The 13853-nt window shown below is 42.0% G+C and overlaps 1 protein-coding gene across 1 annotated transcript in view; it reads right to left on the bottom strand.

The window, feature by feature from the left end:
* The window catches only part of CLSTN2 (calsyntenin 2), a 433412-nt gene that overhangs the window by 7158 nt on the left and 412401 nt on the right, over positions 1 to 13853 (bottom strand). The window contains exons 11-12 of the mRNA XM_064275381.1: positions 10969 to 11117; positions 8421 to 8638 (exon numbers count right to left, since the gene is read on the bottom strand). Coding sequence (XP_064131451.1) covers positions 8421 to 8638; positions 10969 to 11117 — 367 coding nt within the window. The remainder of the gene's footprint in view (positions 1 to 8420; positions 8639 to 10968; positions 11118 to 13853) is intronic.

The following is a 13853-nucleotide window of genomic DNA, read 5'->3' as shown; positions in this document are numbered from 1 at the left end:
TCCCTTCTCAACCCTGGGTTCCCTATTACCAGCTTTCCTGTTCCCTTCTGCCTTCCAGCCCCTGCCCCAGGACTGGTGCACCCCTTTAGTCTTGTTCCATGGGCCTGTTCAATCTTTGGCTGAAGGGTGAACCTCAGCTGGGTTGAAAGGGTGTCTGGGGGCCATATTCTCAGGATCTCTCCAGTCTCTGTCAGGCCAGCAAGTCTGGTCTTTCTTTTTGAGTTAGAATTTTGTTCTACAATTTTCTCCAGCTCTGTCCAGGACCCTCTATTGTGATCCCTGTCAAAGCAGTCAGTGGTGGTAGCTGGGCACCATCTAGTTTTACTGGACTCAGTCTGGTGGAGGCCATCATAGAAGTGGTCCATTAGTCCTTTGGACAAATCTTTCCATTGTATCTTTAGTTTTCTTCATTCTTCCTTGCTCTTGAAGGGGTAAGACCAGTGGAGTATCCTAGATGGCCACTCACAGGCTTTTAAGACCCCAGATGCTACACACCAAAGTAGAATGTAGAACATAGTCTTTATAAACTATGTTATGCTAATTGAGCTAGATGTTCCCTTAGACCATGGTCCCCACAGCCCTCAGCCCAGCAATTCGGTCCCTCAGGGAGTTTGGATGTGTCTATGGAGCTTCCATGACCTTGCCTTGTACAGGTTGTGCTGGCTTCCCCTTCACCAATGATTCCATTTATCTATTGTCTATTAGGTGTTTTTCTATCCCTACCCCTCCCCTTCCTCGTAACCATCAAAGATTGTTTCTTTTTGTATGTAAACCTTTTCATGACTTTTTACAGTAGTGGCCTCATACATTATTTGTTGTTTTGTGATTGACTTATTTCACTAAGCATAATGCCTTCCAGATTCATCCATGTTAGGAGATGTTTCAGAGTCATCGTTGTTCTTTGTCTTTGCATAATACTCCATTGTATGTACCACAGTTTGTTTATCCACTCGTCCGTTGATGGGCATCTAGGTTGTTTCCATCTTTTTGCTGTGGTGAACAATGCTGCATTGAACATGGGTGTGCATGTGGCTATCTGTGTTATGACTTTTATTTCTCTCAGATATATTCCTAGGAGAGGGATTGCTGGATCATATGGTAGTTCTATTTCTCGCTTTCTAAGGAAGCGCCATATCATTTTCCAAAGTGGTTGTATCATTTTGCATTCCCGCCAGCAGTGCATACGAATTCAGATCTCCCTGTGGCCTCTCCAACATTTGTTATTTCCTGTTTTATTGATTCATGCCAGTAATGCCAGGGTGAGATGGTGTCTCATTTCCATTTTGATTTGCATTTCTCTAATGGCTAGAAATCATGTCTGTTGGCCACTTGAATGTCGTCTTTGGTGAAGTGTCTGTTCATTTCCTTTGCCCATTTTTTAATTGTGTGATTTGTCTTTTTGTTGTAGAGGTGTTGGATTTTCTTGTAGATTTTAGAGATTAGACCTTTGTCTGATTTGTAATAGCCAAAAAATTTTCCCTAGTTTGTAGGTTCTCTTTTTATTCTTTTGGTGAAGTCTTTCGATGAGCATACTTGTTTAATTTTTAGAAGGTCCCAGTTATCTAGCTTATCCTCTGGAGCTTGTGTGTCCTTGGTTGTGGTTTGTATCCTGTTAATGCCATGTATTAGGGCCTCTAGTGTTGACCTTTGTTTTCTTCTATGAACTTCATGGTTTTTGGCTTTATATTTAGGTCTTTGATCCATTTTGAGTTAGTTTTTGTATATGGTTTGAGGTATAGGTCCTGTTTCATATTTTTTGCAGATGGACATCCAGTTTTGCCAGTACCATTGGTTACAAAGACTGCCTTTTCCCCATTTGATGGACTTTGGGCCCTTGTTGAAGATCAGGTGACCGTAGGTGGATGGATTTACATCTGGGTTCTCAATTCTGTTCCATTGGTCAATGTATCTGTCATTTACCAGTACTAGCTTGTTTTGACTACCATAGCTGTATAGTAGGTTCTGAGGTCAGGTAGTGCAAGTCCTCCTACTTTATTCTTCTTCAGTAGTGCTTTAGTTATCCAGGGCTTCTTCTCTTTCTGTATGAAGTTAATGGTAAGTTTTTCCATTTCTTTAAAGGATGTTGTTCGTGTTTGATTGGTATTGCATTGTATTTGTAAATTGCTTTGGGTAGACTTGTCACTTTCACAATGTTGAGTCTATCCATGAGCATGGTATGTTTTTCCATTTATGTAGATCTCTTTTGGTTTCTTGCAGTAGTGTTTTGCAGTTTTCATTGTAGAGGTCTTTTACATCCCTGGTTAGGTTTATTCCCAAGTATTTTATTTTTTTAGGGGCTATTATAAATGGTATTGTTTTCCTGAGTTCATCATTCTCTTTATTGGTGTATAGGAATCCAACTGATTTTTGTATGTTTATCTTGTATCCTGCTAATCTGCTGAATCTTTCTGTTAGTTCAAGTAGTTTTCTTGTGGAGTCTTTTGGGTTTTCTATGTATAGTATCATATCATCAGCAAATAGAGAGAGTTTAACATCTTTATTACCAACTTGGATGTCCTTTATTTCTGTTTCTTGCCTTATTGCTCGAGCTAGGACTTTCAACACAATGTTAAATAGGAGTGGTGATAAAGGGCATCCTTATCTTGTTCCTGTTCTGAAGGTGAATGTTTTCAGCCTCTCTCCATTAAGAATGATGTTGGCCATTGGTTTTGCATATATGCCCTTTATTACGTCAAGAAATTTTCATTCTATACCTATTTTATTGGGAGTTTTTACCAGGAAAGTATGTTGGACTTTGTCAAATGCCTTTTCTGCATCGATTGAGATGATCATATGATTCTTTTTATTTATGTGGTGGATTGTGTTGATTAATTTTCTAATGTTGAATGATCCTTGTATACCTAGTATGAATCCTACTTGGTGGTATGCTAAATTGATACAATGCTAAATTCTATTGGCAAGAATTTTGTTGAGAATTTTTGCATCTATATTCATGAGAGGTATTGGTCTGTAATTTTCTTTTTTGTGATGTCTTTGCCTGGTTTTGGTATCAGGATTATGCTGCCTTCATAGAATGAATTCAGAAGTATTGCTTCCTTTCCTGTGTTCTGAAATAACTTGAGTAGTACCAGTGTAAGCCCTTCTCTGAATGTTTGGTAGAATTCTCTACTAAAGCCAGCTGGGCCGAGGCTTTTTTGTTGTTGTTGGGAGTTTTAAAAAATTTTTTTTTTATTACCTTTTCAATCTCTTCTCTTGTTATGAGTCTGTTCAGATTTTCAACATCATTTTGTCTTAGTTTGAGTAGGTAGTATGTTTCTAGAAATTTGTTCATTTCCTCTATGTTTTCAAATTTGTTGGAGTATAGTTTTTCATAATACTCTGCCATGATCCTTTTTATTTCAGTTGAATCTGTTGCAATGTACCCCATTTCTTATTTGGGTTATTTGCATCCTTTCCTATTTTTCTTTTGTCAGTTTGGCTGGTGGTTTGTCGATTTTGTTGATCTTTTCAAAGACCAACTTTTGGTCTTGTTGATTCTTTCTATTGTTTTTCTATTTCCTATTTCATTTATTTCTGCTCTGATCTTTATATTTCCTTTCTTCTAGTGGCGGTGGGCTTCTTTTGCTGTTCTCTAATTGTTCAAGTTGTGTAGCTAATGTTCTGATTTTGTCCCTTCTTTTCTTGTTGTGTGCATATTTCTATAAATTGATCTCTGAGGACTGCCTTTGCTATGTCTCAAAGGTTTTGTTTGGTATGATGTGTTTTCATTCTTGTTTGATTTCTAGGAATTTTTTGATTCCATCTCTGATTTCTTCTATTACCCAGTGGTTTTTAAGCAGGGTGCTATTCAGTTTCCATGTAATCATTTTTTTTTCCTTATTCTTCCTGTTGTTAATTTCTACTTTGATGGCATTGTGGTCAGAGAAGATACTTTGTATTATCTCAGTGTTTTGGAATTTGTTGAGGGTTGCTCTGTGGCCTAAGATGTGGTCTATTCTGGAGAACGTTCCATGTGCATTAGAAAAGAATGTGTACTTTGCAGCTGTTGGGTGGAGTGTTCTATATATGTCTCTGAGGTCAAGTTGGCTGATTGTGCTCTTTAGCTCTTCAGTATCTTTGCTGAGTTTCTTTTTAGGTGTTTTGTTCTTTACCAAGAGTAGTGTGTTGAAGTTTCCTACTATTATTGTGGAACTGTCAGTATCTCTTTTCAGTGCTGTAAGAGTTTATTTTGGAGCCCTGTCATTGGGTGCATAACTCTCTATTATGCTTAAGTCTTCATGAATGGTTGTCCCTTTAATCATTATATAGTGCCCTTCTTTGTCTTTTATGGTGGATTTTGTTTTAAAATATCTTATCTAAGATTAGTATTGCCACTCCTGCTCTTTTTGGGTAGTTATTTGCTTGATATGCTTTTTTCTATCCTTTGATTTTTAATAAATTTATGTCTTTGTTTCTAAAGTGTGTCTCTTGTAGACAGCATATTGATGGATCCCATTTTTAAAAAATCCATTCTATCACTCTGTGCCTCTTTATGGGTGCATTTAGGCCATTTACATTCCGTGTAATTATTGATAGGTGTGAGTTTATTGCTCTCATTTTGTAGTGCTTTTTTTTTGTGGTGCTAACATTTTCTTTGTTCTTTTCATTGTCCTGTGCTGAGTTCCTTTGTTTGTGGATTTCTTTTGTTTTTATTAAGACTTTGTTTTTCTTCTTTATTTTGAGGAGTAAGTTTGTTAATGTTCTCTGTGGTTACCTTGAAATTTACCCTTATTTTCCTAGGTTTGAACCTGTCTATTACTTGGTATCGCCTTGCCTTCCTCTCCATTAGAAGGTTCTATACGTATAGCGTTTATTCCTTCTTTTATTGTTCTGACATTGTCATTTACAGATTAACCTCTCTGGTTCCCTGTTGCAATTCTTTTGGATTTGGATAGTCCCTGAGAGTTCATTTCCTATGTTGCTATCTGGCTGGTATAATCTTGTGTCCTAGATTCACGCTGTGGTCTGATGTTTGTTCTCAGATTGAAGGACTCCCTTTAATAATTCTTGTAGGTTTGGTTTGGTCTTTACATAGTCCCTTGGTCTTTACATAGTCCCTTGATTTCTGTTTATCTGGAAATGTCCTAATTTCATCATCATATCTGAATGAAAGTTTTGCAGGATATATTATTCGTAGTTGGCAATTGTTTTCTTTCAAGATTTTATATATGTCATCTCATTGCCTTCTTCCTGCATGGTTTCTGCTGAATAATCAGAGCTTAGTCTTACTGTTTCTCCTCTGTATGTGACTTTTCATTTTTCTTGAGCTGCTCTCAGGATTTTTTCTTTGGTTTTAGCGAGTGTGATTTTGATATGCCTTGGTGTTTTTCTTTTGGGGTCTATCCTATATGGAGTTTATTGAGCTTCTAGGATGGTCAGATTTTCATCGTTCATGATAGTAGGGAAGTTTTCTGTCAGCAATTCTTCAATGATCCTCTCTGTGTTTTCTGTTTTCTCTCCCTGTTGTGGAACTCCGATTACTCGTAAATTTTTGCTTTTGATTGTATCCCACATAATTCTCAGGGTTTCCTCATTTTCTTTGTTTTTTCTGATTTTTCCTCAGAGTTGTATCCAAGTGTTTGTCTTCAATTTCACTGATCCTGTCTTGCATCATTTCAAACCTGTTCCTCAGCCCTTCTATGACACTGTTCATTTCTGAAATCTTGTTTATCTTTTGGATTTCTAATTGCTGTTTTTGTATGATTTCTAGTTGTGAATTTATTTTGGCATTTTGTTCCAGTATTATTTTCCTGAATTCTTCCATTTTTTCTGTATTTTCCATGAATTTGTCTTTTTTCCGCATTTTTGTCTGCTTTTTGCTTCAACTCTTGAATAGCTCTGAATATTAGAGATTTGAATTCCCTGTCAGGTAGTTCTAGTGCCTTTTCTTCTACTGGAAAGTCATCTGGTGTTTTATTTTGCACACCTATTGGAACTATCTTGTCTTTTTTTTTTTTTTAATGTTTTGATATTGTCTGCTGTCTTCAGGGCATTCAGTAGTTATTTTCTTCATTTCTTGATTGTAGTTTGTTTTGTCCTTTTTTTTTTTTTTTTTAATTTGGTTATCTCTGAGCAGGCAGGTTGTGCGTTTTTTGCTTGTCTGTAGTTCCAATACTATTCACCTCTTTGTCCAATGGGCAGGGCCAGTCACTGAGCTATGGTGCAGCAGGGCAGGTCTAGCTGAAGGGGAAGGGCTGGGATGGGTTGTTTGTGGCACATACTAGGGCCGACAGGGTGGGCCAGGAACCAGTGCCAGGGCAGGTGGATTTGAACTGCTGACCTTTTGGTTAGCAGCCTGAGCTCTTAAACACTTTGCTACCCTTGCTCTCAGTAGACATGTATTTTAAACAATGTTCTGTATGCTTAATTTTTAAGTGCTTGCTAATTTCAATGACTTTGTGCTATTATTAGCAAAATCTAAAACCAGAATAATACATACTTGAGGCAAGGCCTATCACTGACAAGAGTGTATGTATATCTCCATTTCAAATGGCCCGCTCATAGTTTTTGAGTTTTTTTGGCCACCTTCTTATCAGGTCAGGTTAAGCATGCTTGTTTCTGGCCGCATGGTGGCTGACTGGGAGTTCATGTCTCGTGTCATTGCTGTAGTTTTTTCACTGTTCTTCTGTGCTTGCATGATGGCCATTATCTTGCATCTGCAGTTTCCTTGATTCCCACTGTGTTGAAGGGACTGTGCTGGGCCCAGGGGCTCAGAGGCGAATCAGCCATGGTTGAGCCCTTAGGGAGCTCCTAGTCTGGCTCAAGTAAACCACCAGGACTAGAACATGTTCTGTGTTAGAGGGAAGGAGCACACAGCAGGAGACCTCACCTGCCTGGGGGACAGGCAGTAGCCAGGAAGCCTTCAGGAGGAGGAGGTCCTAAAGGAGGAGATATTTGTCAGCACTGAAGAGGAGGGGGAGGGAGAGGGACCTTCCAGGCCAAGGTACAGCACGAGCAAAGGTGTGTGCCAGCACAGAGCTGTGAACAGGAGTGGGGTGTGCAGGCAATCAAAGGGTGTACTGAAAGCATAAAGAATGAGACAGGAGGGGCAGGAGAGGATGCAGGGCAGGTCACCGAAGCCTCATGGCAAATGCCATCAGGCTGCTTGTTTAAGACACCCATAATAATGATGATTCTAACAACAATGAGAGTAAAATTTAAAGAACTAATAATAGCTGCAGGGCGCTTGGCTCTGTGCCCTGCAAGCACCTCTCACAAAGGGAGAGTGAAATGTGGGCTCAGATCATTGGTTTTCCCTGTGCTGTCTGTGTGCTGGAGTCAGGTGGAGTGAATCCACATGCGGTCTGTTACCACTCACAACCACTGAGGTTGGAGGCCCTTCCTTTAACGCTCTGACTTTAGTTACAAATGAGGACAGGGGAAGAGGGAAGATCACAGACCTAATGCACTTTGGCGTGTATGTAGGAACCCATCCTGCCTGGACAGGTGGTAAAACACCATCTATTTTTGAGCTGAGAAGGGCCGCCTTGCCAGGCACCCTATTCACTAGGGACCAGGGTGGTTTACGGCAGTGGGTAATTGGGATAATTACAGAAGCAGCCCTTCAAGGACTCGGGCCCAGCACGTCATTAGCAGCAGCTTTTGGAAGGGAAGAGGGAAAGTATTTTCTTGGAAAAGGCCACAAAGGACAGTTCTCAAACAGGTTATTTCCCTCTGAGTGACAAAAGAAAGGTTTTTCCTCCCTCCCCTTCTTTCCTTACCTTCCATCATTTCTTTTTCTCCCCTACCAGCATATATTATGGGTTTCAGTGCAACTAAGTGTTTCTCTCTGGCAGATAGTTCATTACTTTCACTGAACAGCCCTCCCAGTAATGAAACTCTGGGAAAGAACTTAAAAGTTTCCTGGGAGGTTCGAGTAATATTGCTGAAATGACACATACCTTTTACGGTATATAAGTTGAGATACAGATATATATATATATATATATATTTTCCCCCTTTGGTTGGGCTTCTTTAGCTTTTCTTCTGATTATCAAAATAATACCTGGTCATTATAGAACATTTTTTACAGCTGCAGGGAAAGTGGAGGGTGGCAGAGACAGATTGGCTGTTGTCACGATTCTCAGAGTATCACTGTTTGCATTAGGCATATATCTAGGCATTCTTTTTCCTTCACACAGTTGAGATCACTCTATGTGTGGATACTATGTCGTTTGGCACCTAGCTTTCTGCGCTTATCATTTAGCTCAGCACCTTCCCTCCAACATCATAGCACTTACATGGCTGTGTCCTAATTTGCTAAGCCATTCCTCTCCTGTGGGCCATTTGGGTTGTTTCCAGAGTTTTTTTTTCTGCTATTATTAAATTACCCTGCTATGGTGAATAATGCTACTGTCCCAAAGTATGATTTTACAAGACTGTAGGAAGTTAAGGCCCACAGCCCCATTGATAACCTGTACCTGTGGTTTTCAAGTCCCTGGGGGCCTCGGGTTTGGCAAACGTGCTCACGATCTTGATGTCTGGGAAGAGGATCACCCCTCTCGCACTTGCAAACTGGGTGGCAGGCCTCCAGAAGTGATCTGTGCCCTGGAGGGTGATGCGGGGTTCGATGGCCTGCAGAACCATCACATAGGCGTCCAGGTCGGGGATGCTAATGCACACATCTTCTCCAAAGCACCTGGGAAAACAGCTTCCATCACAGCAGGAACAGCCAGCAGTGAAACCCTCCGTCATACAGCTGAGGTCACAGAATTGCCACCTCTACTCATTAATGGGGCATCCTGACTGCCTAAGAGTCTCCAAGGATGTCAGCAGACATTCAAATTCAAAGCCGCCTTTCTAGTCAAAACTACTAGTAATCTAGGGACTTAAAAAGATTGGCTCTTGGGAGAGACGGGAATTTTCTATATGAGCAACAAGTAAGTGCTAAACCTTTAATTATCCTTTAAACAAGTAACCAATGGCAACGTTAATTAGGTAGCGATGGCTTGCACGTTAGTCTTTGGTAAGCGAATTGTTGTCTCACTGGCTGACTACAGCCATCTTACTAACTGAGACCCCACGGCAAGACTCTCCTTCCTCAGTGTGTCTGTGTCTACGAGGATCTCACACAAGTGTGCCCCTCCCAGGTGTGGGCCAGGGGGTGATTGTAATCACACTCCTTTCCTGATTAAAAAAACAACACAAAAACTGTTGCTGTGGAGTCGATTCCAACTCATACTGATCCCATGCGTGTCGGAGTAGAATTCTGCTCTAATGGGGTTTTCAACGGCTGATTTTTCGGAAGTAGATCATCAGGCCTTTCTTCTGAGGCACCTCCGGAGGGAACTCGAAAACTCCCACCTTTTGATTAGCAGCTGAGTGCGTTAACCATTTGCACTACTCAGATACTGCTTATCTTATAATTGTTGTTAGTTTTAGTTGCCATCGTGTGGATTCCAACTCATGGAGACCTCATGTGTGCAGAGTAAAACTGCTCTATAGGGTTTTCGAGACTGTGACCTTTCAGAAACAGATCACCAGGCCTGTCTGGGTGGGTTCCAACTGCCCACCTTTCAGTTAGCAGCTGAGTGCTAAACCATTTGCGCCACCAGGGCTCCTTCTATCTTATAATAACCTTTGCTGTCAAGTCTATTCTGTCTTATAGCAACCCTAAAGGACAGAGTAGAACTGCCCCATGGGGTTTCTAAGGAGTGCCTGGCGGATTTGAGTCGCCGAACCTTTGGTTAGCAGCTGTAGTTCTTAACCACTGCACCACCAGGGTTCCCAGCTTATAATAGTAAGGATTAAAGGCAAATGATATACAGAAGATGAGTCAGGGCCTGGATCATAGTTTGAGCTCAGTAAATGTCCCTAGGATCTGACTGTCTCTCATCAGACCGCATTAGGGTGTGGGTGCCATTGGCACTGTCTGCTGCTCCTGTAGTCCAAAGACCTAGGCTAAGGTGGGGAATCCCAGGGTCCAGGTGAAGCTCTGGGAATCCTGGGTAGGCTCCAGATGGTGGCAGTCATCCTTTCGTGTCCCTTGGGAAAATTCCTGAGGGAAGGCTAGTCTAGTTGGACCCTATACTGAGCCACTCTATCCCCTTCTATGGGGTGGGTGAGATTGCTGGGGTTGTGGTGGGCTCCTGCTCCCAGTCTCCTCTGGGTCTCTGCCACATCAACCCAGAACACTACACTTTTCTGGCCAGTTTACAGAAGCCTGGTCCCAGAGCTGGAGACTGGCCAGCCTGAGACCCTCTTCTTCACTCCAGTGTGGAGCTGATGTGGAGGTGGGTGCCCCTTCTCCATTGCTCTAGAACTACTGAATGTAATGACCACCTGTGGGCATTATCATTACCTTCTCCCAGGTGCCAGCAAAGTGGCAGGCAAAAAGCTCATCTTCCCCATCCTTATTCCTCCCTTTAGAAATTGTTCACCTGGTTCCAGGTACCTGGAGATGCTGCTTCCACCTCCCAGGAGTTCCTCTGGGATCCCTTGCCTAGCTGCCCTCCCAGGTACATGCTGTGGCTGTGAAATGATATGACAGGCCAGCAAGTGAGTTATCCAAAAGCTTCTGCAGTAGTCTCATCTCCTTCATTTAGCTCTGCTCTCTGAGGGCAAGAACCATAGCCTCACTTTCTCTTGCATATCTGCTGGATTTAGGAGCTCTAAAAAGCTGGGTTGGTTAGTTTAATTCAATTTAATAAATGTTTGTTAAGCACCAGACCCTGTACCTTAAATCAGACCACTTAAAACCCAGCTCTCTGGAATTTTACAGGAAACAATACCTTCTAGGCATTAGCACAGATACAGTATAAAATAAAGAAAGTTGGATTTGAGTTGGCAAAATAATAGAACATTTTCCTTAAGAAGAAAACAAAATAAAAACACAGACCCACTGAGGTGTCCTCACAGGGAAGGTAGAAAAACTAATGACAGCAGAAAAAAGGGAAGTCTATTTTGCGAGGGAATATCTTCAAGGAACCATCCCTATTGTCTTGGTTGGACCCCAGGGTGACCACTCACTGGACTTTCGAAGAGACTTTCAGGCGCCGCACACCCGCTGTCGGGAACTGCCTGGAGTTGATGTAGGAGACCTTCTGGAGAGCGCGGTTGATGTTCCCAATGTCGTCACCTTCCATCACCAGGACGGACTGTGAAGGGTTGAAGTGATACTAGAAGACAGAGGAGGTTGGGAATCATGGAGAGAGTGAGCAATGATGTACACAGTCCCATGGAAATCTTCCATTTCCATGAAAAGACCATTAAGGCCACCATCACACCAAAAAAAAAAAAAAAAACCCAGTTTCCATTAAGTTGATTCTGACCCACGGTGACCCCATGTGTGTGTAGAGTACAACTGTGCTCCACAGGGTTTTCAAAGATGTGAACTTTTGGGAGCAGATCACCAGGCCTTTCTTCAGAGGTACCTCTGGGTGGGTTCAAACCACCAATCTTCCAGTTAGTAGTCAAGCACTTAATGGTTTGTGCCACCCAGAAACTTCTTAAGGCCACTATAGTCATCTCCAAAGCATCAGCAAGTAAAGTAGTTACGTGCACAGATGATTGTTTTTAACCCCTCAAGCAGTTCCTGTTGCTCCCTGGTGGGCTTTGGGACCTGTGATGGGTAAGATTGTGTGTCACCTTGGCTGAGCTGTGTTTCTCAGTGGTTTGGTAGTTATGTAATGATGTATTTATTCTCTCTTTTGTGATACAATGTAATCACCTCCACGATGTGAGCTGATGTGATCAACCAATCAGTTCTAAGGGGAGTTTCCTTGGGAGTATGGCCTGCATCCAACGTGTATGGATATCCTGGCAAGGCTTGCTGACTTTTCTCGTTCTGGATCCTGCATTCAGCTCATCATCATCTGACCTCTGGTTCTTCAGACTTGAGCCAGCATTCTGCCCTGTTGCCTGGGAATCTTCGGATTCTTTGGTCTCTGCAATCTGTGAGCCAGCAGCCTGCTATCTGGCAGGCTGATCTTGGGTATGTTAGCCCCTGCAGCTATGTGAGTCAGGATTAGCCTCCAGCCTGACCCATGGACCTGGGACTTGCCAGCCCTTACAACCATGTGAGCCATTTCCTTGAGATAAATCTCTCTCTCTACATATGCTTCACTGGCTTTGCCTCTCTAGAGAACCCAGCCTAAGATAGGACTCTTTCCTAGGAGGTTGCCCCAGGAATTATAAACTCCTGGTAATATCAGCCTGAACAACAGGATCACATTCAGAAAACCCAGTCACAGTGCTGTTGCAGCTCAGCCCTTGCTGAGGGGGTGGTCCATGGTCTATGCTACCCGTGTGGCCCTGGCCAGCAACTCTTAGTCCTTAGACCACCTGCTCCCTCAGCTAACAGCATGGAAACCCGGGACTTTGGCTCTGTCACTGTTCTTGTCTTTGGTCTTGGACTGCTCCTCAGTTCATCCATCCCACTTCCTGATTCATGCCCCTTCTTCTTAGCAACCAACCTTAAAGCTCATTTTTCAGTTCTTGCCCCAGATCTCATACTTGGTCTTGCTTTTCTGTTACTAAACTCTGGTTTCCCATGGGTTTTATTTCACCTGCTGCTTACCTGACTATCAGCGTCCCTAGGTTTGTTATCTCCATCCTGAGTCCCTATTACCCACATTCAGTGAAGGTCTGTGTGGCTGGGATGCTCCCCACTGAGTCATTTGGGTCACTGTATCAAGCTAGATATAGACTTCCTGTTTGCCCCCCCGCCCCCAGCAGCTCTGCATCATTGAATGGAGCACAGAGAACTGCCTTTGTGCTGCTCTATGAGTTACTGGCACACTTTTGAGCAAGAATTTTTAGGAACTGCTATCAATAAGATATCAGGAACATAGTTATGGATTCTATGTACCAAATGCTCTGCTCATGTTACAGAAATAGAAGACATGTAGCTGCTTGGCCTAACAATTATTTACTTGAGTAGATAACACACACATATTCTTAATGAAAAGCTATTCCTATCTCCCATCTACCCAGTTTCCACAATCCCATCCCATGAGTAATCACCGTTACTAATTTCTTAATGGAAACTTTTATTTTTGTCCGTAATTAGTTGCTTCCCCTCCCTGTGGGAGGACTATACATCCCTGTCCTATTGTCAACAAGCCTGATGACTTGTGGTACCCTTCCCTGCAGGGTACACATTCTTCCCTGCAGAACTCAGTACTGGTCATGGGAGTCGCTTGGTCAGAGAAATGTGGGCAAAAATACTGTTTGGTTTACACCTATGTGGAAGCTTTAACAGCCAGTTCATGGTTTTCAATGTCCCGGTTCCTCTGCCATGAAACCAGCAAAGTAGGGGCTGACCCATCAGCCTGGGTCTCACAGTGAGGATGGCATAGAACAGAGCTGCAGCCTATGCATAATGGACCTGAACTGTAAACAAAAAAGTTTTGTCGCATAAGCCAGTGAGATTTTTAAGTCATTTGTATTGTATGAATAAACTGTAATTTACTTAACCAGTCTCTAATATCGACATTTCAGTTGTCTCCAGTCTTTATTAACAATGGCACAATGAATAATCTTGTACACACACCATTTCATAAGTGTGCAAGTATATCTGTAGGATAAAAAAAAATTTTTTTTTTTTTTATAAATCCCTACAAATAGGATATCTAGATGAAAGAGTGTTTCATTTTAATAAAGTCGACAACTTCCACATTGTTAGGGATTGTATCTGTGAAGAATGGGAATTCCAGAACTCTTGATTGTGCTCATGAGGAATCTGTACATAGACCAAGAGGCAGCCATTCGAACAGAATAAGGGGATACTATATTTTTATTGTATGGTTGAAAATCAGAAAAAGTGTACATCAGGATTGAATCCTTCCCCCATACTTATTCAATCTATATGCTGAGCAAATAATCGAGAAGTTGGACTGTATGAAGGACGTGGC

The sequence above is a fragment of the Loxodonta africana genome, chromosome 23 (assembly GCF_030014295.1).
Source record: "Loxodonta africana isolate mLoxAfr1 chromosome 23, mLoxAfr1.hap2, whole genome shotgun sequence".
NCBI lineage: Eukaryota > Metazoa > Chordata > Mammalia > Proboscidea > Elephantidae > Loxodonta > Loxodonta africana.
Note: the sequence above shows the minus strand (reverse complement) of the source record. Positions and strands in the feature narration are given on the sequence as shown.